Raw genomic sequence first — 23,745 nt, 5'->3', positions numbered from 1 at the left:
ATGAAAAGCAGAACGAATACAAAAGGGAATTTCTAAGTGAAAATTAAAATCAGAAGATTTTTGTCTTTGATCTTTGGCCGGTATGTCAGCAATGTTGTTTGTCTGTCTTGTTGTTCATTTGAAAGTTGCTGATTCAAAACGCGTTGCCCATCCCTTTATTTCTTGAATCCAGTTGTGAATATCAAATCTTGTACTTCCATTATTAAGTATCTTGACCAAAACCTGGCAATCTCCTTCGAAAATGACTTTGCTATAACCACTTAGCCAGGATTGTTTTATGGCAAAAATAAGATTTTGACATTCAGCTTCCAAGACAGATGTAACAGCAGTATATATTGCTTGGCTTGCCTCACAAAAAGTACCATGTTCATTTCGAATCAACCAAGCGGCCGTTGAACGATGTTCCTTGCCAATACCATCATAGTTGCATTTGACCCATCCCTGTGGTGGATTCTGCGAACGAGTTGAATATGAGCGTCTATTACTGTAGGATTTTCTACTTACAGAAAGTAATAGTTTTTCTCGGAATAGTAAATAAAAAATTGCAAAAGACACAAAAATATCAGAATAAAGTTTAACCAATGGGGTTGCATCTGGAGTGTCATTTTTGGTCCGACATCACCCACATAATTAAAGCAACCAGACACCCCAAAATGTCGAAACCACTTGAAACCACCCTTAGATATATATTGTCCATACATATTTTTTTTTCCTCCCCCACATGAAATATTTCCTGTAATTTTCTTTTGTGGGATATTTTCACGATGTTCAGACTTTAGTGTATTAAAAAATCAAGACCATCATTATTTTTCTTTTCCTTACATATATAACATCAAAATTTGGAGCCAAAGCATGTATATCCTTGGAACCTCGAAGTTTTGGGTTAAAGAATTGATCCATATATAGCCATTCTCATGTTATTGTTTAAGGGCATTTAGAGAGCCACCCACATTTACTTCTTTTTTAATATAAACGTAATCTTCTTCTTCTTTTTTTTCTCTCAAAAGTAGAATATATGAAAGCTATATTTTTAAAATTCGCCTCAAGCCACTATACACCTTGGCGTGGCACTGAATGTATATTCGTGAATCCGAAACTAAACGGTTAATACATGACAAAAGTGTAAATTATCCGTTCCAAACAAAAAAAAAGGAACAAAAAAATCAAAAGTAGGGCACAATAAATCCTTTTTTTGTTCTTTCCACATTTTCTCACGCACCATTAAAAAAAAACCATCTCGATAAATTATAAAGTAGTAATCTAGTTTATGACAATCTAACCACTTTAGTTTATTAAACAAACAAGATAACAAACTTTGGTTTGGTATCTTTGTAGTCTAAATCGTTCGGTTAAAGAAATACTCTTTCTGTTACAAAATATAATATATTTTAAGTAAAAATACATAGATTAAAAAATAATTATTTGAGGAAAAAAAATAATAATAAATAATTATTTTTAAAAAGTCTAACCAATCGTAAGTAAAACTGTATATTTAAAGTATTAAACTAATCTAAAAATTGTATTGAAATTTAAAAACATCATATATTATAAAAAATTCTATAAAATATCTTATATTATGAAACGAAAAAATATAAATGAACCGAACAAATAGTTTTGTTTTGGCTATATACTGAAATTAATGTGTTTCTTTTTTCTTTTTCTTTTTTTTTCATTTTTTTTCATACGGGGTTTAACCACAACAAAAAGTAAAATAAAAAAACCCATATATATTTTTGTTGTGTCCGTACTTGTCGGGTCTTGCTTCGCAGGCTGTCGTTCGATGGCCATCCAATCGCTTACGTCTGTACAAAATTTTTTTTATTTACATCGAATATATAATAGTAATAATAATACTATTAATGTTAGTCGTTATTGAATAGTGAAAAGCTAAACATTATTATTTTTGGTAAGGAATCTAACATTATTTAGTTCACATCAAACTTTAAAAGGGGTGGACATGCGAGGAACCTACATACGAAGCTCTGAGTTCTTTCATATACTTTTTCTCTCCTCGAATAGCCTCTTACGTGGCATTTCATGTACCCTTCACCTTCAACATATCCTTTTTGGTTATACCCTCAAAACGTATCTTATAAAAAAGAAATTTATTCGTTAGATACGTTTATCAACTATAGTCGATTATAGTATCAATCTATAGCTTTCTACGCTCAATAATAGACATATTTAATGATTATTGTTTTCTATGCCTACCAATTGATTATATATGTTCACAAATTGTAAATATGAACAAGGCGTCTTAGTAATTCTCTCTAATTATGGATGATGAAAAGTTAGAGAGTTGATACTATGTGTTATGCCACTTCTCACTACGAAAACTTAAAACTATGATCGGCCATTATCGACGCATGTTAATATACTTTCTAGTTTCTAGCGGTTGCTGATCCTAAATAGAAACACGAGTAGATAATAATGTTCAAATACTTCCTCTAGTCCTATTCATTTTCTACTTTTTCTAGTTATTATTTATTTAATGCATATTTATATAATTAATATATTTTTTAATAGCTATTTAATTTATCTTTGTATAATACTCGACTATTTGTTCTGAATTATTAGAAGCATAAAAAAAAGTATGAACACGAAAAATCAGAGAGGAGTAACGGATATGTCGACGTGGAATAACAAGAGACTCAAGAATGCAACCCACGACGAGATTGTTGATTCGTTGACAGTGACAACTGCCCCGCAACTATTTAGTGACACTTGTGGTTTGTCAAATTTTATCATAAAAGAAAAAAACACTTGTCGCTTTTATGCAATATCTTTTATTCTTTCCCATTATGCGTAATTGTGTATATATCTTATAAGTCATCATATATGTATGTTAGGTAGAAATTTCACATTGAAAAGAAGCAACTTAAAATATTAATATGAATTAATTTTATTTATTTTCAATCAAATTTGAAATTAAGAACTTATGAAACTTTAAAATGTACCATTAAATAATTGTCACATAACTAATTAATACGTTCGAACAAATCTGCCATCGTCGATCCATGGACTACACCACAATGGTATATTTCCGTTGTATGAATGGCAAAAAATATTTGTACGATTTTGTTAGTTGTCTTCAAGATTTGTGGACCACAAGTCTAATTTTATGTGGTTACTTACTTACTTACATGATCTTATAGTGTTCTACCCTCAGAAAAGGTCCGTATCCTTTTGATAATACTTGTGTGACGGATCCAAAAACGTAAATTTCCATCCTGTAAACGTAGCACTCTGGACTTTAATTTAAGTTTGGTAGCACTGAAATAACAGGTTGAACCGATAACACTTGGTGGTACACTTATTATATATAATTTTTTTTTTATGTGGTGACAGAGAGAAACACTCGGATCCATTCCAAGCCATACCGTACGTCTCTTCTCTGAAATTGCTGGTAACTAACAACTAACAAGAATCAAAACAAATCTTAAATCTAGAGATCGTTATTTGTTACGAACATTGAAGGACATATAAAGAAGGAATTATTTAGTCTAACTAGATTCATCGTACGTACCGCTTGACGACGTCATGGGTCGGTGTTGAATATGGGACCTTTTTCACGTCAATACTTTCATCAGTTTCATGAGAAGTTATAATCACCAAAAGGGTGATGAATACATTATTAGATAGCGGAGGTAAATCATTTATTTAGTTATTTTTGATTGTTTTTTTTTTTTTAAAGAAGCTTATCGGTTTTTTAGGTTTTCAAGTGGATACGCACCTTTTCTGAGTATAGAAACTAAAAACTATGATTATTAACAAAACTTATTGTCCTGTTTATAATGATTATTGGGGAATACGAAAATAATGATTATATCAGCCAACGAACATTCATAAAATTCTTTCCGCTCTAAAATATTTCTTTGTTTATTTATCTCGACGACTCTTTTTTTCAAAACACTTTGCCCTCCATGATACATTGANAAAAAAAAAAAAAAAAAAACTGTACTTAGTCACTATATATTTATGTTACAGATCACTAACGATGTAAAAGTGTATGTAGCAAATAATAAATAACATATGTCGACGATGGAGGCAAAATATTGTCCTGATAATCAATACTATTATTGATATCGATACCCAAAAGAGAAATAATTGATTTAGCTTTAGATTTTGAACTGTTTGTTCGTACGGCATTGTAAGATCTTTTTATTTTCCAAATACTTCCTAAACACTTAGCATTGATCCTAAAAACTTCCTAAGTGGTTGTACCACTATGTGTGTGTAATTGTGGTATCAGAGCCATGACAGTCTAAACTCTAGCTTTTCTCTTCAAGAAAGGTAATACGCCATAACGTTGTCTTCTACCATGCTAGTATGAAAGTATGCTCTGTAGTTGTCATATTAATGAATCCTCCACATCAGAAATCTAACTATGCTAAGAAAAAACGGTATGGAGAAAAATTTCTATGAGGTTGTAATGCTCGAAGTACCTTGAGGCTTTTTATGTTGCAAATATGTTGCCTCGGTTTGCGTAGTTAAGCACCTCTTGATTTATTTCTCTATATTCGTGGTACGTAAAAGAAAAACAGGGAGACAACTTATGAATTGTTATTACCTCAATGGTTAGAAGAGAGTTATAGTATTCTGTCTTGGTTTCTGGTTCTATCATATATTATGGAAAGTTCATCTTCTTTGTCTAAAACTCCCTCTTTTCGACGATCAAATTCTAAAAAGATTAATTACTTATATGAAGTAAAGTATGTGAGTGATGATAGCAAAGTTCCTATTACCCAACTCCCATTACTTAATCCTTACAAAACTTTCACTAAACCAAATTCCACTTTTCCAAAAGTCATCCGTCAAGTGTTTGTCCCTAACAAACATAATGCAAAGGAGCTCGTTCTAGCATCTCCGTTAGAACATCATCTCATTCCAGCGACAGAAACAGAACAAATGATTCCTCTCAGAATCAACGAAGGCATGATACATCATTGGCGAACTCAAGGATATACCCATCTTCACTATGGAGCGATACGTTTGGCGCTAACACTCCATGGCAGAAAAGGCTTACCAGTTGTAGCACGGGTAGCTCTCCTCGACACCCGATACAAAGAATACCAACATGCTTGTATTGCAACTATCCAGACAACACTAAACGCTGGCACTGTTTTCGTCACCCTCTTCCCAAATTTCAACGTGGCATTGGAAGACCCTCAAATATATCAGAACATGCAAATCCAGCTGCAAATCACAGGAGCTCCACAAATTGGAAACACGTATGCAGCAACACTCNTACAAAGCTTTCACTAAACCAAATTCCACTTTTCCAAAAGTCATCCGTCAAGTGTTTGTCCCTAACAAACATAATGCAAAGGAGCTCGTTCTAGCATCTTCATTAGAACATCATCTCATTCCAGCGACAGAAACAAAACAAATGATTCCTCTCAGAATCAACGAAGGCATGATACATCATTGGCGAACTCAAGGATATACCCATCTTCATTATGGAGCGATACGTTTGGCGCTAACACTCCATGGCAGAAAAGGCTTACCAGTTGTAGCACGGGTAGCTCTCCTCGACACCCGATACAAGGAATACCAACATGCTTGTATTGCAACTATCCAGACAACACTAAACGCTGGCACTGTTTTCGTCACCCTCTTCCCAAATTTCAACGTGGCATTGGAAGACCCTCAAATATATCAGAACATGCAAATCCAGCTGCAAATCACAGGAGCTCCACAAATTGGAAACACGTATGCAGCAACGCTTCACCATCAAATGGCGTATAGAGTCCAAAATCATGCAATGGACTTAAGTCTCCCTAGAGACACTGAAGATGCGCTACTTATACAATTGGAATCCCAGCATAGCCCATCGTGCATCCATATTCCTAGACAGATTCCTAGAGATGAGCTTGTCAAGTTGCTTCCAGAATCATGGGTTACCAATTACGAAAAGCTCCATGACCGTAGCACCCCAATACAATCGGTGGACTCTTCTATTCATAGGAGAAAAGATGGAACTATAGAGATTGCTTTTAAGCAACAAGAAGAAAAGTCAAGACCAACGGCTTTCTGCACAGAAATCAATATAATTACTCCTTCTGAAGAAACTCAAACTTTGGAAAACCATCCACGTTTAGATGGTGTTCCAATCTCATCTTTTGATTCGCTAGGAAATCCCATTTACTCTTTTCAAGATGAAAAGAGCCACAAATTCTTTGATGTTTGTGATTGCCAACACTGCCAGATGAATAGTTCTGATGATGATGACACCCCAAGGCGAAGGAGAAAAAGAAAAACCCTTATGTGGTTCTGTATTAAACCGCAGATTTCCTTCTGTCTGAGTTCGTCCAGTTTCTTGAGTTTCTTCGTATATGTTTCCATCTATCATCTGCTTATATATACACACGCCTTCGAGTACATTACTCGATGTCTCAGCCTTCAAAGCTAATCGAAAGTGACCCCTAAAAGAATAAAAAATTTCTTACGCAAATTACATAGATTTATATATATATATATATATATATATATATCAATGGCGGTCTTGTCTAAACCGATCATAGAACCGAAATCCGAGCTTTCGCTTATCCCGGTTATAGATATCTCTGACCCAGAGTCCAAATATGCCCTCGTCAAAGCCTGTGAAGACTTTGGCTTCTTCAAGGTGATCAACCATGGTGTTTCCACAGAGTTATTCTCTGTTTTAGAACACGAGACAGTCGAGTTCTTCTCGTTGCCCAAGTCAGAGAAAACGCAAGTCGCAGGTTATCCATTTGGATACGGGAGCTTTAAGATTGGTCGGAATGGTGATGTGGGTTGGGTTGAGTATTTGCTCATGAATGCTAATCTTGATTCCGGTTCCGCTCCACTCTTTCCGGGTCTTTCGAAAAACCCGGCAACTTTTAGGTTCGGTTTTTATATGTCCTTTTGTTTTTTTTGACACTCTCTCATACTCTGTTTTCGTGCTCTGTTTTATGCTCTGTGTTTGTTTTTATACTTCATCTTCTGTCTCTTTCTATGCTTTTATGGCTTCTTTTTCTGTAGTTACTTGTGACTTTTGTGATTCCATTTATTTATCTCAAGTTTTGTTCTTTTTTAATCTTTACAGAAACGTACTGAAAGAGTACATAGCATCAGTGAGAAAAATGACATGCCATGTCTTGGAGATGATTACAGATGGGTTAGGTATTAAACAGACAAACACACTTAGCAAGCTCGTGTCTGACCAAAACACGGATTCGATATTGAGACTTAATCACTATCCACCATGTCCTTTTATCAAAGAGAAGACCAATGATGGGAAAAATGTGATCGGTTTTGGTGAACACACAGATCCTCAAATCATCTCTGTCTAGCTGATGGCTCTTGGATCTCTGTCCCTCCCGATCACTCTTCCTTCTTCTTCAACGTTGGTGACTCTCTCCAGGTTCGTCTTAACCCTTATGTATATATATTCTCCCGTTTATAATTGTTTGCACAAAAAAAAAAAAAAAGATCTAATTAAGCTTTATATATATTTTCTTAAATTGTGTAGGTAATGACGAATGGGAGGTTCAAGAGCGTGAGGCATAGGGTTTTAGCGAACTGTAAAAAATCTAGGGTTTCTATGATTTACTTCGCTGGACCTTCGTTGACTCAAAGAATCGCTCCGCTGACTTGTCTTATGGACAAAGAAGAGGAGATGTTGTACGAAGAGTTCACTTGGTCTGAGTACAGATCCTCTGCCTACAACTCTAGATTGTCTGATAATAGGCTTCAACAATTCGAAAGGAAGACTATCAACCATAATAAACTACAGTTAAAATATGATTAATGATTTCTATTTTTTTCGTGATTCATAAATCTTATCTAAGTGTGTGTTATTCCCTATATAATTATTATGTGTATGATTGAAGTTAATGTTGATCCAGTAATTGTAATATAATGCAATAGCTATATTTTCTCTAACATCAGTATCGCTTTGAAAACTTTGTAAGAGCATCTTTATTGGTAGGTTTTTATTTTTGGGGTTCTTACATTTTTTAGTATTAAAAAGTGTACTTTTATAAAATAAGAACTTTTTGTTTGTAAATTAAAATTGTACTTCTCCAATGGTAAACTCTTATAAGTGAAGTTCTTAGTTTTGAAAAAAAAAAAATTTAACGTTTCCAAGTTCACAATGTTTCCAAGGGTTTGGAAGAAAGCCAAGTGGATTGGCATATAAGACAAGTGTGTTGTTGCTTCAGTGTCACTACTAGATGTGGTGGCCAGTGGAGGAGACTGCAACTTATAAGAAACTGGACCAACTTGTGTGAATACGTTAAAACTATCAGAAAAACTTGATAACCCGCCACTTAAACAGAGATATGTTGGCCACTTGCAGCAACTCTGCAAATAGATTGTAGAACATGGCATTCTCTTTGCAACAGTCTGCAACTCCTTTGCAAAACCTCCCCGAACTGATCAAATCTGTGTTTATACTCAAACTGCCGTGACTTAAAAATCTTGTGCTTCTTCCACTTCACGCCTGTGCTTAAAAACTGCAGCCAATAAATCACTTCCAAACTGCACTTGTACCTAAACTGAGTTTGCAGTCTCTTGGATCGCCGTTTGTGCTTCAAGTGGAACTTAATATCCTTAATGTAAAATTGTCGCCGTTTGTACTTCAAGTAGAACTTCATATCCTTAATCATGTGGCACATCAGCTTTAAAAAATGAAATAGTCTCATTCGTCCCCAAGGTGTACAGCTCCATAGCATTGTGAAACACCTATATTATCACTGTGAAGTCTATGGCTAGGTTCCAGAAAAGAGACTTGTACCTTAGATTGGGGAATCAATTGTTTTGCGCAGTATGGTTCTCTCTCTCTGGTGAAATTGATTCCTTGACACCAACCACTTTTATTTCATGAATCTCCTCTACGACCCGTTGAGAGTCTTCCTCACACGTAATCAAGATCTCTCATCTCTATATCATATCACACACAATCCCATCCACATGTTTCACAATTCAATTCTAAAGATAAACAAAATGAATCCCACATAAAGATTATTACGAGAAACTACATATCAAATCGGACACACAAACAAAACGAATCAAAACATAGTACCAAACCCAGATTTTAAATTGACGAAAGACAAAAAGCAAAGTTTTCAAATCAAATACCATCCATCGATGAAAAGAACTGACCTTTAAGACAAAAGGACTGACCTTTTCTCCAATTGATTCCAATGACCTTGTTCCTCGACCGTGTCAACATATCGTTGAGTTGGTTTTTAATATAAAAACAAGTTTTTTTTTTTCCTTTCTTTCTCTTCTTCTTCTTCTCTCTTTCGCGATACTCTCAACCCAAAACGAAGAGAGTTTTTTTCTTTAAAAAAAAAAATCAGAACATGGCAATCGGAACGACATTATCGGAGCTTCAGATTAAGCGACGAGTTTGAATGTGAAAGCGTTGAGTCTTCTCCACCAAATCAAAGCGTTACCTTCGCCAACTTGCAGATTTTGATTAACCAATCTCGATTATACAGGTAATTTCCTTTCTCTGATTCTATGGATTCTTGTTTAGTAAGGGTATAGAAATTAGGGTTCTTCAAAATCTGTTTCTATCTGTGTTCATAGGCATGATTGTAATTAGGGTAATCTGTTTGTAAAATGTGATCAAAGTCTTTGTTTTATTCTTTTACCTCTCTCTGTTTTCTGTTTTATTGCTCTGCTTCTCGTGAATTATGCTTTTTATGCCACCAACAGATGCTTAATCTTTAGAAATGGATATGTGTTAATTGGGCTGCAACTTGGTTTTAGTAGTGCTGGTAAGGCTGTGAAGTATGTCGCATTCTAGTTGATATAGATGGTAATGATGGCTTTTAAAAAGTGAACTCGGATATAACTTATCTGTTTTTGTTTCAGTTTTGGTTATGATCATCGTCTTGTAATCATTTATAAGTCTATAAGTGTCGAGAAAACAAGTATCTTTGGTGTTTAATTTGTTGTTTTTGTTGCTTTTCAGATCACTTGTTACTGAGTTTTATTAAAAACAAAGGATGAATCAAAGCATCCATCGGTGTTTCAGGAGTTTATCGATGAACTGCAGTAGCTTGGCAGGTGGAGACCTGAAAGGATTGATCTTTCTGCTATGGCTTGTCCAGCTTCGAGGCAGATCTATCTGAGTTCTTGTGTTTACGTCCCTTTTTATCCATTTGTGTAGAACTAACCAAACAAGGGAATGAGAATTGTTCTGAGTTCTTGTTATGGGTGTATATTTCATTTATCTCAACTCATTAAAAATGTGATCACTGATCCGTTTCTCTCAAATATTTTTTTTTTCAAAATTAAGAACTCCAATAAAAACTTCACCCATTGGAGAAGCAAAATTTTAATTACCCTTTCACAAGTTCTTATTTTCAAAAAGTACAAAATATATTCTTTAAAAAAAATTAAAAACCTCAAAATAGTATCCTCACCGTTCGAGAAGCTCTAAGAGATCCCATTAAAGATGACCTAATACCAAGTTGTTTTATGTAAACACTTTAAATAACTAAATAAGCCGTTTTAATGAACACTTCCAGGTTCTTAAAAAAAAAAAAAGTTAATGAAAGAATTTGTATTTAATATTTTTAAACGATTACATATAGAATAATTAATTATGCGATTCTTTGGTGACATAGTAACTATACTGAAAGTACAAATTTAGAGTTCGTATGTATAAAAAAAAAAACTAAGCTGAAAATACATGATTGCTTAAGGCCGTACGTGTGTATACTCTCCAGTCTCCCACATTAAACTTAATTTTACACCCAATAAAACCATACATTGACATTCCGATATTACATTGTTGGATCAAACCTTTAAACACTCTATGGCTAACAACTTTATAATAGTATTAAAGATATCGATAAAGACATTACAACAAAAAAATCTCAATTCTTACACGTTGAATGTGGTCCGAGTATTTGTTTTTGGGCACCAATATGTTTAGTGATCTAGGTAGGCATATATATTAATATGATAATTTAGACAGCGTGTCGTGTACTTAATTAGAGTTTTGCAAACCATTTTTTTGTGTTTTCAAGGAAAGAAGTCAAGTGACTTGTCACCAGTTCACTGTATTGTTATTTTCGCTTGGGCCAACTTGGATATCTGAAAGTTTATACTTTTTTAACGTTGGTGTCTCTATAAGTTTTCTATAACGACTTCTCCTTTCTTTCTTCTTTTAATAATTCCTTACCACGCTGGTTAGTGGTACCCAGGTAGTTTTCAAGTTTAAACGACGGTTTTGTTAAAGAAGAAAACGCCAAAACCAGTCATATGTTCTTCCTGTGTAAAACAGAGAAACCTATACCATAAGGTCTCTTCCAATAGCAATTACTTCAACAATGGCCTACCCACAAGTATACTTTATGAGCATTGTTTCAACTTATTCCAAAACATTGCCGACATCGATGAATCCCTTTCTATGAGATCCCAGCAAAACTTTTAAACATTGCAAAACAATGTCAGCAAAACTAATTCAAGTGATCAAGAGAAGTGCAGACGAACCATCAGAATTTGGCAATTGAATCAGAATTCTGATAAATTAGCTTTTTGGTAAAGCAGCACAATCATTCTCTAAATGATCATCACTAGAAATCATTTTATATAATTCGAAATGATGAGCTCGTCATTTCGTAGACAATCAGACCATCCCACACTTCCTTGAATCACACGCTAGTGTTTGTTCTATCACTTCATTTTTGCCCTTTCTTCTTCCACAGGTCACCGAACATCTTCATCCCTGAACCTTTCCTCTTCCCAAACCCTAACCCGTCATCCAAATCATCAGCCATTCCCGGTGATCCTACAAATCTGCCTGCAAAATGCGTCTCCATTGACCCGCACTGCTCTGAGAACCGACCATTCATCTCAACCCCTCCAGATAGAACCGCAGCTGCAGCGTCTGCTGCTTTCCTCCACTGCTCGGTTTGTACTTTCAGCTTCTTCATCTCGGCTTCTAGACTCTCTTTTGCGTCTTCCATGGATTCAAGCTTCTTCTTTAGCTCTGCCGTGGTCTCGTTGCTTTCTTCCAGCTCTTCCTTAATCTGACTCACCTTTGAAGCTATCTCATCCTCTTTCACCTTTGCAGTGGACATTTCTGAACCCGTCCTCTTCAACTGATCCTTCAAGCTTGCGTTCTCCTCGCCAAGTGATACCTTTTCTTTCTCCAAGTCGTATAGTCTAGCTTTCAGTACATTGATTTGGTCTTCCTTTGAAGCCAACTCATCACTCTTCACCTTCTCACCTTCTTTTGCTTCCTCAACAAGAACCTCGAAAACATCAGTCTCTTGATGTCCATCACCAGGAATCTCGTCTCTCTCCGGAACAGAAGGGCTTGGTTTCTTGGATTTCTTCTTATGATGAAGCTCTTCTTGAGCACGTTTCTTGGCAGCCTCAGCTCTAGCCAACTGCTGTTTGAGCAATCTCAACTCCTCCTGGGCTTGACCTAGCTGCGACTCCAATCCAGAGATGCGACTCCCAAGCTTCTTCTGAGTCAGAGGATCAGTGTGAGGCCCACCACTCCTCGGAGATCTACGGTCAAGACCGAGCTTTGGACTCCGGTCTGTAATTGGACGGTTGAGATGCTTCGGCTCAGAGGAAATGGACGGTGATGATGTCCTTAGCCTTGGAGATTGTCTCTGAGGCAACTCTGAACCTCTAATACTATTCAAATCACAACAAGACACAAGGATTTGCAATTTTCAGTCTATCAGATCATAGAGAGACTAATAACAACACAAACCAATTCCAAAAATAAATCGCATTACCTTGGTTTTGGCATCCTGATTTACGCAGAGCTGTCGAGGCTATCTCCAGAGGTTGTATGATCTGATGCAAATCAAAGAACATACATGAGCTTGTTTCGGACGCAAGACTCACTCTAACAAGAGTTGTGAGACACGCGCCACTAAGTGCGAGTGAGACTCTCTTAAACAGAGTATTACACTAGCATCTGAGTCAAACCAGACAAGTGAGACTGTGAGAGAGAGAGAACACATTGCTTTTGCTTTTCCACTCAAAACACTTTAGAAGATTCAAGAAGATCACAAACTTCAATCTTTCACCAAACCCATAATAGAAAAAGAAGAAAAACAGATTTCTCAAGACTCTTAGTTTCTAAGTTCCATGTTCACATGAATCACATACACACTACACACATGCGGTAGTCTATTAAAGACTGAAACTAACCTTGAAGGAGATCAAGACAATGTAGACAAGCTGACTACTTTCTCGGTTTCTCTTTTGCAATTGAATACGAAGGAGTGATTGAGATAAATACTAAAACAGAGGAAATAAATTTTGAATCTGTTGATGAGATTAATTGGGGTTAATAGAAACAAGAGCACAAAGACAAGAAAACCCAAAAATGTGGAGAAAGGAGAAGTTTTTAGCTTTTGTCCAGAAAGAAAGAGAGAGACTCTCACAATTCGAAAAGCAGAGAGAGAGATATTAAAAAGAGACGTTGGGGGAGATTTGAAATAAAGCTGATGTTGAAAATGGGAATGACCTTTGAGAGAGAGGAGAAGAAAAAGGATAAAAGTGTAATTTAAGTCAGGTCCCAAGTTTACATGTAATCATAATGTTTTTTTCTTCCTTTTTTTCATACATTACTTTTTAAAAATTTAAGATTATGTGAATGATCTGATCTGAGTGATCCAAACATATAAGATGTTTTAGAGTAGTATTTTTATTTTATAATGTATAATATTTTTAAGTTTTTATGCAACTTTTTAATTTTATATTTTATATTATATAGTTCTATGTACGATTGGTTGAATTTTTTTAATATATATATTTTTAATCTGCATATTTTTTTAAAAATATTTTATATTTAAAAAAGGAGGGAGTATATAGGACGAATACTATATACATCGTGTAATAAGTTGCCAAATTGTAGCAATTTCTTCGGTTCATAAGTTAGAGATGAATTTATTTATATATTCAATAACATCTTCGTCTTATTCAAAATAAAAATAAATCACATCTTCGTATGTCATTTTATTACATATGCAAAATTATACAAAACAAAATGGTGTACTTATAATATTATACCCACATGTGTGAACCCTTTATCAATCGTTCTGACATTGTTTCTTTCCTTTTGTCGGTTTCCACAAAGTTCAAACTCTTTTGTTTTAGTTTAGTTTAGTTTAGTTTCTCTTTCATTTTGGATATATGTTAAGCTTCACATTTTCATTTCAATTCCTTTAGTAGATTAAGTTATGTTTATATTTTTCTACTTTACATACGAAAACTGAAACAATGTATATTCGAGATTCAGTCCATAGACAATGTTGCAAAGCAAACCACATAAAATTTAACTACATTATAGTCTTTATATTCAAGATAGAACCATAAAATCAGCATTATATTTAAAATAGTGTTAGTGTGAAGACAAAAGATATAAGTAAAAGTTGGCATTTGAAAAATTGTACACATCATCAAAACTCTTAAGTAAATTCAGTGCCACTATGATTTTATGATTGTAAGTTGCATCTAACCAACCAGTAACAACCACCTTTAACTTTTTGGTTCTTTTATGATGATGTTGGTAATAATAATTCTAGTCATTTTGGAATATTACATTTCAAAAATAATTTTGGGAGTTGTGAAACTATATAGGCCCATTTTTCAAATTAATCAGGTTCTCAAAGAAGACCATTAAGACACTAAACCACAAACATAAGTTGCTCGAATCAAGATATGAAATGGTGAAATTTGGTGAGTTAGCTGCTACTTGCTAGTCATATCTTTACGAAACCATAGACTTTATAAAAAAATTACTCTAAATCAATATATAAATGCGAAGCTAAAAAACCCTATACCCCACTAACATTATTTTGGTCAACACCCTCCTCCAACTTTGACTTTCTCTTCTGATTCATTTGCCATCAAAAAGACAAAACCTGTGCTCTTTCACTTTTTTTCTATGCTGATCGAGAAGAAATTATGGAAATAAAACATAAAGAACAGGATTGAACACAACCCAACCTTTTCTATTAAAACTGGAAATCATCTCATCTGTTTTACTTTTCTTTTCTTTTCTTTTCTTCCTATAGGAACAAGACATTTATATGAATGAAGGTAATCATCAGATCCAGACCCATGAAGTTTCCATTATTACCCTATTTTATTGCCAAGTAACTTCAGTTGGTGCACTTGTGGTCGTGGCATGAACCTCTGCTAAAGACACAGCCATAGCCATCATCATCTGCTCATCAAAACTCTCTGGAACAATGACAAGAGGAGGAGTAGGAAAGTTGTGGAAGCTCTCGCCCGTCATGTAAGAACTTACATAGTTGTTGCTGCTTCCTGTTTCTCCCATCTCAGTGTTGTTATGGTAATGTTGTTGTTGTTGATGGTGGTGATGGTTGTCAATGTCATCTACCTCTTGTTCTATGTCATAGTAACTGTCACAATTTCCAGGAACCATACTGTATGAAGAAACGTTGACATTGTGATTGTGATTGTGAATATGATTGGAGGTTTCTCCAACCATTTGGCGTTCAGCAAGTGCGGAGATTGCACAAGTAAGCCCACCAGATGATGATGAATACGTCATTGCTGGTTCTACAGTTGAAGACATTCGTGGTAGTGAAGAAACATAACTATGATCTTCTGTTTCATACTGCCTAGAAGAAGTCATTTCCCCTGAAGCTGAATTTTGCTGCGCCCCTGTTTCCTGTTATAGAATAAGTTAAAAAAGCCATGAGAATTTTGAAAATTGTCATCAGAGGTAAAAAAAAAAAGTTACACAAACAATTGTATATATACCTGAATGGAGAGCCATATTGCTTCCATTACCATTAACTCTTCAAGGTCTACGTCAACCTCGTCATCCCTGTAGAGTTTACCGATAAATCACATATATAGTCAGGCAAATATGAATCACTCCGATTAAAATCTCATCAGTGTGCATTTAGCTAATTTAATCATTAAAACATGATGTTTGTGAAAATGAGGCTATAGTGTTGTTGTTGGAGACAAAGTAGAAGCATAACAAACTTTAACTCGCAACTTTTACTTGTAAGAGGAAGCATAATGGCACTCACTTTATTCCTCAGTCCAAATCACTTGGTTCCCCAAAATAAGACTAAAAGTCTAATAAACACTGAAGTGTTTTTCATAAATGATATCCATGGTTAAAAGTACTACATTAATCCATAGAATAAATAAAACAGAGCAGCCAGTGGAAAAACAGACCTGTTTCCCCTAGGGCGAGAACGCTGTCTAACTACTGATGAGTTCTGCGATGGAACGATTTCCCCATCATCCATGGGGGAATTATAAGATACAGCTGCAAACCAAGGGACAAAAAACGAAGTCTGTCAAAACTGCCTTTGTGACACCATAGTTGTTCCAGATACGTTGTGGCAGGACAAAATAAACCGACCTGAAGCTGAACCATATTCCATCTCGCCAGTCATTGCGCTTGTGCTAGAGGAACATGATTCCAGACGTTTCTGCATTTTCTCTTCATCATCCTGCATTTCCTTCTGCCTCATCCTTATTTTGGCTTCTATAACCCGTTGCTCTTCCTGCAAAAGTATACAGTTTCCAGATATGTAAAAAGCAGCATCCCCATCAAACTTATCGACACAAAAGAGTTACTGTACACATTTGAGTTTTGACTTACAACTTGTTCAATGCCTTTTTCCTCCTTTGTCTTTACTCCACGGTACTCGACAGCATAATTGGGTGTTTTACAAAATGGGCACCTCAGAAACGTCAAGGGAGGACATAAAAGAGAAGATCCATGAAAATAACAAGAAATACTCTCTCGAACATTATTCCAAATGTAAAGTAATAAAAGCACAGAATTTAAGATGAAGGATACTGAGTAGGCCGAGCTGAATTAGGATTCTTCATTTGTAAAAAACACTCTGCAGCGAAATTAACAAGATAGCAATGTCAAATGAAATGGAAACATGAGTAGAACAAAGAGCCCAAAATCTTAAATGAACAGTTCACCTGTACAAATCCTTTTCATGCAACATCTTGATCTATTGAGGCTAGGATAATACTAGAAACACACAAAAAAAAAAAAACAGCAGAGTTAGCTCAACAAGTACATTGACGAGAACGTAATTAAAATTACAGAGACTGAGAAGAAAATTAACAAACCAGAAAACAAATAGGACACTCTTCAAGATCATGACAGCTCTCATCGTCTCCAGGGTAGCAAGGAGCAAGCTTAGATTCTACAATCAGTTTTCTGAGCTTTTTAATGTCGACATCTTTATTAACATACAAACCTTGTGGTTTCGTATACCTTTCTTCCACCACTTGCCTCTTCCTTCCCAACTTATTACCCATCACACAAAAGTTTCAATCTTTTTTAAAACCCTTTCTTCTACTAAAACCCTATCCTACCACCTTTACAAGAGCAGAGAGATTATGATACTAATCTCACAATTTAACAACTAAAGTCAATTCCTTTCTACAGTTACACCCACTGGAGAAACAAACAAGCCTAATCTCTATCCTAAAGGTACAAGCTTTAAAATGGAAACAGTCTTCACCATAACCTGCACAAATGGTTAAAACTCAATTTCAGCACACAATTCGGGTTAAAAAAAAAACCCTAATTTTGTTATAGCATACATAAAATAAAAACCCCAACTTTGAAACCTTAGCAATTACAGAAGACACAGTATAACCCCTTAATAAGAAGACCTAATTAAAACATTCCAAACAGAAGAGAGAAAGAAACCCTACAAATTCTGATAAAAACAAGTACAGATAGAAATCGGAGGATGGAAGAAAAACCTGAAAACTTGGGGGGGGGGGGGGAAACAAAATCTTGGAGGGGCAGAAGAAAACAAGAAGAGATCAAAACAAAGAGGGTTTTTGGGTAAACGATAAGAGACACGATCAGAAACTTTACTCTGTAGAGAGAGAGAAAGAGAAGAAAGAAAGAAAGAAAGAAAGAAAGAAAGAAGCAACAAAGATAATACAGTGTTTGTGTTTATGTGTGTGTCTCTTTCGTTATTATATAAAATTCATAGAAGAAAAGAAAAGAGAGAGAGAGAGAGAGAGAGATTAGAACGAGTTCTGTAATCTGAATATGTATTTTGTTTGTTGCTTCTTTTAAAAAAATATATATTTGACGAGAGAGAGAGAGAGATGAATGACGGACGATGATGAGGTGGAGAAGCAAAAGGGGAACAGGAAACGATGGAGTAAGAGACGAGCCAAAGAATCATCCTTCCATCACTCGTGTTTCCCTCTCTTCGCGCGTGCTCTTCACTTTCTTCTTTAAACGTCGTCGTTGCGCTTCTTTATTACAATAGTTTTTTTTAGTTTCTTGACCATGAAAAAAAGCTTAGAATATACGAAATCTTGTGAAGGCGGTTTTGTCTTAAGCACCGAGTTGGGTTAGAGTAGGGGAAAAATGTCAAAAAAAAATCTCGAACTTTTAAATTTAGGATGATAAAACATCAACTTTCTAAATGTTATTTAAATTATGAAGTTTTATTTGACTTTTTGATAAAATAGTTAAGTTTTATTGATCTGACCATTTTAGACACAACATTAATTTTCCGTTAAAATATAATATTTCCGTTAGAATCGAAACGACCTCATTCTAAAGATCTTCATTTTACTAAAAATTTAAAAAAACAAAATTGAGGCCAAGTAGATTCGAACTCGTCACCTTTTAAACACTTAGCAACTACTCAACCATTGAACCACGATAACAACCCAACCATTACATCAATCGGAAGTTATATATTTATATACAATATTAATTAAAAATAACAAAACCCACAACAATGACATCGTCGGAGATGTTCTCGCCGATCTGGGACGTCATTGGTCTGTTGCTGTTCATGTTATCATGCGATCCTATATTTTCTGGGAAATCGACCTCTCTTTGATGAGAGCAATCCGGGTTTTGTTTGGTGTTCGATTGTCACAGTTCAGATTTCTTAATTTGGTCTTTTGCTTGGGTAGAATTGTCATGATTATGAGGTTCATATGATGGAATTGGATTCAGATTCCTTTGCTGGGCTCTTCCAGATCTCATGTCATTTTTAGATTCCTTTGGTGTTTCGAATCGTATTAATATATATCTTATCAATGTGATATGGTTACAAAATCTTATCGTGGTTCAGTGGTTGTGTAATAGTCTTAAGTTTGTGTGGTTGCGAGTTCGATTCTTCGGAGGATCACTTTTCTTAATATTTTTAGTAGGAAAACGACAACGTTTGAAAATCTTTAAAATGTCATAGTTTTGATTTTGACGGAAAGTTAACTCTGTTATGTTTTTTTAACATAAAATTATTGTCCTGCCCAAAAGGACCTACTCAACAAAACTTGACAATTTTATCAAAATGTCAAGCAAAACTTTATGATTAAATTACATTTTAAAAATTGATACTTTTATGGTTCCAAATTTGAAAGTTCGAAATTTTTTTGACATTTTTCCCGTTAGAATAATATTGTCTTTAAAAAAAAAAATCCATTTCTTTCTTTAACTACATTTTTGTTTGTCGCATTTGCAGTAAATATTCGTAATTTACTATCAAAATCATATATTAACTAATGCATCGTGAACATTTCCCAGATTTTCTGTTTTTCCTGCAGACTAAAAACTCCAGTGAACATGTTTTAGGAGTGAAGGACTCGTTGAGCTATGATCAAGTCCATATTGTTGATCCAGTGGGTTGGAGCGGTGGTTTGGCTCTATTCTGGAAGGATACCTTTATAGTAGAGATACTACAATCAGATGCAAGGGTGATTGATACGAAGATTTCACAAGGTCCTCTGGTTTTTTATATCAGTTTCGTTTATGGGGACCCGATTAGACATATGAGGCCAGAGGTATGGGAGAGATTGACGAGGATTGGTATCCAGAGAGATGAATCTTGGTTGCTCACAGGTGATTTCAATGAGATCATGGACAACTCAGAGGAAGTGGGAGGGGGGGGGGCTAGAAGACCTGAATGGACTTTCTACCCCTTTCGAACAATGGCACGTAGTTTCAGGATTAAAGAGGTACCGAGTTTTGGTAACAGACTCTCTTGGGGGGCAAACGGGAGAATGTATGGGTCCAATGCAGGATAGATAGAAGCTTTGGTAACACGGAATGGTTCACTATGTTCCCCAGAGCGAAAACAGAATATCTGGAGCTCCTCGGGTCAGACCATCGACCAATTATTACGCGTCTGGTGAGTGAGGATACGAGCTTTAAAGGCCGGTTCTGTTTTGACAAACGTTGGATAACCAAACCTGAAACAGTGAACATCATAAAGAAGCATTGGTGTATGCCCTCTCAAGGTTCAAGTGTTTCGGTGATAGGAAGATTATTACGGTGTAGAAGGGCTCTGTCCAGATGGAAACAAACATCTCCTATTAACTCCAATAACTGGATACAACAGCTTCGAAAAGAGCTGGAGGCGGATTCTACCAAAAGATTCCCGAACTTTCAAAGGTTGCAGCGCATAAAATGGGATTTGACAGCAGCTTTTAGAGAAGAGGATATATACTGGAAGCAAAAAAGTCGCCAAGCTTGGTTGCAGGCAGGTGATAAAAATACTTCTTACTTCCATGGAAGCGTCAAGTACAAGAGAATGAAAAACAGAGTTATCTCATTACTAGACAAGCATGGGAATGAGGCTTTTGAGGAGGGGTCAAAGGGAAGCATTGCGGCTGAATACTTCTCTGATCTTTTCAAGTCCTCTAACCTGAATGGCTTTGAAGAATTGCTTGAGGGAATGGAACCGCGGGTCTCAGATGACATGAAAAATAAGTTAACTGCTTCAGTTACTCCTTCCGAGATCAAACAGGCAGCTTTCAGGATTAAGGTAGATAGTGCACCGGGACAAGATGGCTGGACCGGAATCTTCTTTCAGAGATACTGGAATATCATCGGTTAAGATATCATAACCGAACTGCTAAGCTTTTTCAATAATGGAGTGTTACCTCAGAACTGGAATCACACCCAAATTTGTCTTATTCCCAAGAAGATAAATGCCAACGCCATGCCTGGTATGCGGCCAATAAGTCTTTGTTCAGTGTTATATAAGATAGTTTCCACTATCCTCTACTCCAGGCTGAAGAAGTGTCTTCCTCATCTGGTCTCTGAAACCCAAGGAGCTTTTGTGTCAGGCCGTCTTATCTCTGATAATATCCTGATTGCACATGAGGTGGTCCATGCTTTGCGCACTAATGTCAAATTCAATGAGGATGTGGTGGCTATCAAGACTGACATGTCTAAGGCATACGACCGTGTTGAATGGGACTTCCTTGAGGTTTTGTTTGTAAAAATGGGTTTCCATAACACATGGATCCAGTGGATCATGTCTTGTGTCAGATCGGTGTCCTACACAATTCTTATTAATGGGTGCAGCCACGGGTTCATCAAACCAGATCGTGGGATTCGTCAGGGCGATCCCTTATCCCCCTTTCTCTTCATTTTATGTGCGGAGGCACTGGTGCATGTGATGCAAAGACGACAAGACCAAGGACGTTTAACAGGGTTTAGTTTTAACGAATCTTGTCCATCGGTGCAACACTTGTTGTTTGCAGATGACAGCCTCTTTATCTATAAGGCAACCAAGGAGGAGTGTGAAGAGGTGCTCAACTGTCTGACCTTATATGGAAGAGCATCCGGCCAGATGATTAACTTTGCTAAATCCGCCTTCACTTTTGGGAGTAAGGCTACAGTGGAAACCAAAGATTTGGCCAAGAACATTTTTGGGATTACTGAAGAAGGAGGCTCTGGGTCGTATCTCGGATTACCAGAATGTTTTAGTGGCTCCAAACATGCTCCTTTAGCTTTCATAGGGGATAAGTTGAAAGGTAGACTCCATGGTTGGTTTGCTAAATCTCTCTCGCTAGGAGGTAAGAAAGTGTTGCTTAAATCCATTGCAATGGCTTTGCCAGTATATGCAATGTCCTGCTTCCGGTTGAGCAAGAATCTTTGCAGAAAAATTACCAGCTCGATGACTGAATTCTGGTGGAGCAACTGTGAAGGACAGAGGAAAATAGCTTGGGTGGCGTGGAAAAAGCTATGTGCATCCAAAAGTGAGGGAGGCCTAGGTTTCAAAGACTTAAGTGACTTTAACTAGGCTCTGCTCGCTAAACAGTCTTGGCGTATGCTGAACAACCCGACTTCCCTGGTGGCAAGATTCTATAAGAGTCGTTATTTCCGGAAAAAATCGATTATGGATTGTGGGGTTGGCTCTCATCCGTCTTATGCTTGGCATAGCATCATTCATGGTCGTGATCTGTTGAAGAAGGTTTTACTTAAAGTGATTGGTGATGGTCGTCAGACTTTGGTTTGGCAAGAGAAATGGCTACAAGAGACACATCCTCGGGCTCCATACCGCTTCTAAATCTTCTTTAATGTTGGCTTGAAGGTCGCAGACTTGAGGGACCCGGTGAGTGGTCAGTGGGATGTCCCCAAAGTGAATGAACTGTTTCCCCCACTAGATGCAGCACAAATCCTGAAAATGAAGCTGAGAGAGGGGAAAGAGGATCGTTATATATGGCCCTATAACAAGGCAGGTGTGTATTCAGTCAAGAGTGGATACTGGTTGTTACGAACCCTGCCTACGTTATATGAAACAAAGTCGGACGAGGTGATTAGATCCAATAAACTAAAAGCTGAGATTTGGAGGATAAAGACGGTCCCAAAGATTAAAATGTTCCTGTGGCGCATGTTCTCTGGAGCACTAGCGGTGGCAGCCAGGTTAACGTCAAGAGGGATTGCAATGGATTTTCGCTGCTCAGTTTGTGGTTATCAGGTCGAGACCATCGGACACACGATGTTCGGATGCCATGTAGCTCGACAGGCCTTTGCTTTAGCCAACATCCCGGTTCCTATGGGAGGTTTCTCTGACATACATGTTGAGAAAAACTGGGAGTATCTCATGGAGGTGATAAAAGGCTCAGGGGTTCCGCATGAAACTTGTCTTGTAGTTCCTTGGCTGCTTTGGCATTATATGGAAATACAGGAATGTTGTGGTCTTTCAGGGTAAACAGGGCGATGTCCAAGAACTCGTGTCAAAAGCATTTCAAGCCGCTTTACAGTGGAAAGAGGCCTAGATGAGTGAGGAACAATTAGTAGCCGTGTGGAGTAGAAAGGGTGAGACTCTAGAACATCGGTGGAGTAGGCCTCCTTACGGAGTGGTGAAGTGTAATATTGCCCTGTCGTGGGTAAATTCCTCCTCTATGTTTGGTGGGGCCTGGATCGTGCGAGATGATTGTGGTCAAGTGCTCTTTCACGCGAGAGACGCATTCTCACGCACGGACTCCGCCTGTTGTGCTGACTTGCGCTCTGTGCTCTGGTCCGTGGAGGCTCTACGGAATCTACGTGTAGAGCGGGTAGTGCTGGCCATTGATAGTGCACAGGTAACGGAGGCTTTCACAAACCCTCATGAATGGCCTCGTTTCTGTTTTATGTTAGAGGAAATCCTTCAGTTGTGCTCTGGTTTCGTTTCCTGGGAGGTCTTTCAGGTGGGACGAGCTGCTAATCGTGTTGCTTCAGCCATCGCTAAAAGTGTGACACGGGATGGCAGGCTCCAATCATACTTGGCATTAGGAGGTCCTTCTTGGCTTCAAGTGCAGATTGCCGCAGATCACTGAAGACTGTTCTGTAGGGTCCTGCATTTCATAGTGTTTGGAGAGCTTTTTGGCTTCACTATCAAACACTTGCATTGCTCCCTTCTCTTATATTTTTTCGGTTTGTTTATTTTTTTCTTGCTTTTGTCCTTCTTTAACTTTCTTTTGTATTATCACACGACAAAAAAAAAAAAAAAAAAAAAA

At 36.7% G+C, this 23,745-nt stretch overlaps 2 protein-coding genes and 1 pseudogene across 3 annotated transcripts; 1 reads left to right on the top strand and 2 right to left on the bottom strand.

The window, feature by feature from the left end:
• On the top strand, positions 6,413-7,897 carry LOC104702631 (annotated as a pseudogene).
• LOC104702630 (interactor of constitutive active ROPs 4) lies at positions 11,350-13,456 on the bottom strand. Its single transcript, XM_010418523.2, has 3 exons — positions 13,162-13,456; positions 12,741-12,801; positions 11,350-12,636 (listed from the first exon to the last, which is right to left on the bottom strand). Exons 2-3 carry the CDS (start codon positions 12,752-12,754, stop codon positions 11,667-11,669), a joined length of 984 nt encoding a protein of 327 aa, XP_010416825.1. The 5' UTR covers positions 12,755-12,801; positions 13,162-13,456; the 3' UTR covers positions 11,350-11,666.
• On the bottom strand, positions 14,937-17,940 carry LOC104702629. 2 transcript variants are annotated; one of them, XM_010418522.2, is made up of 9 exons: positions 17,743-17,940; positions 17,098-17,501; positions 16,945-16,996; positions 16,811-16,856; positions 16,610-16,691; positions 16,367-16,511; positions 16,177-16,270; positions 15,748-15,814; positions 15,104-15,655 (listed from the first exon to the last, which is right to left on the bottom strand). In XM_010418522.2, the coding sequence occupies exons 2-9, from the start codon at positions 17,287-17,289 to the stop codon at positions 15,104-15,106; spliced, it is 1,230 nt and encodes a 409-aa protein (XP_010416824.1). In that variant the 5' UTR covers positions 17,290-17,501; positions 17,743-17,940. The 2 variants fall into 2 exon arrangements, with proteins under 2 accessions (XP_019083441.1, XP_010416824.1); XM_019227896.1 differs by lacking the exon at positions 17,743-17,940 and having other exon boundaries at positions 14,937-15,655; positions 17,098-17,289.

This window comes from Camelina sativa, chromosome 7, assembly GCF_000633955.1.
Source record: "Camelina sativa cultivar DH55 chromosome 7, Cs, whole genome shotgun sequence".
Classification (NCBI taxonomy): Eukaryota; Viridiplantae; Streptophyta; class Magnoliopsida; order Brassicales; family Brassicaceae; genus Camelina; species Camelina sativa.
The sequence above is the reverse complement of the archived record's forward strand: the minus strand, read 5'-3'. Positions and strand labels throughout refer to the sequence as shown.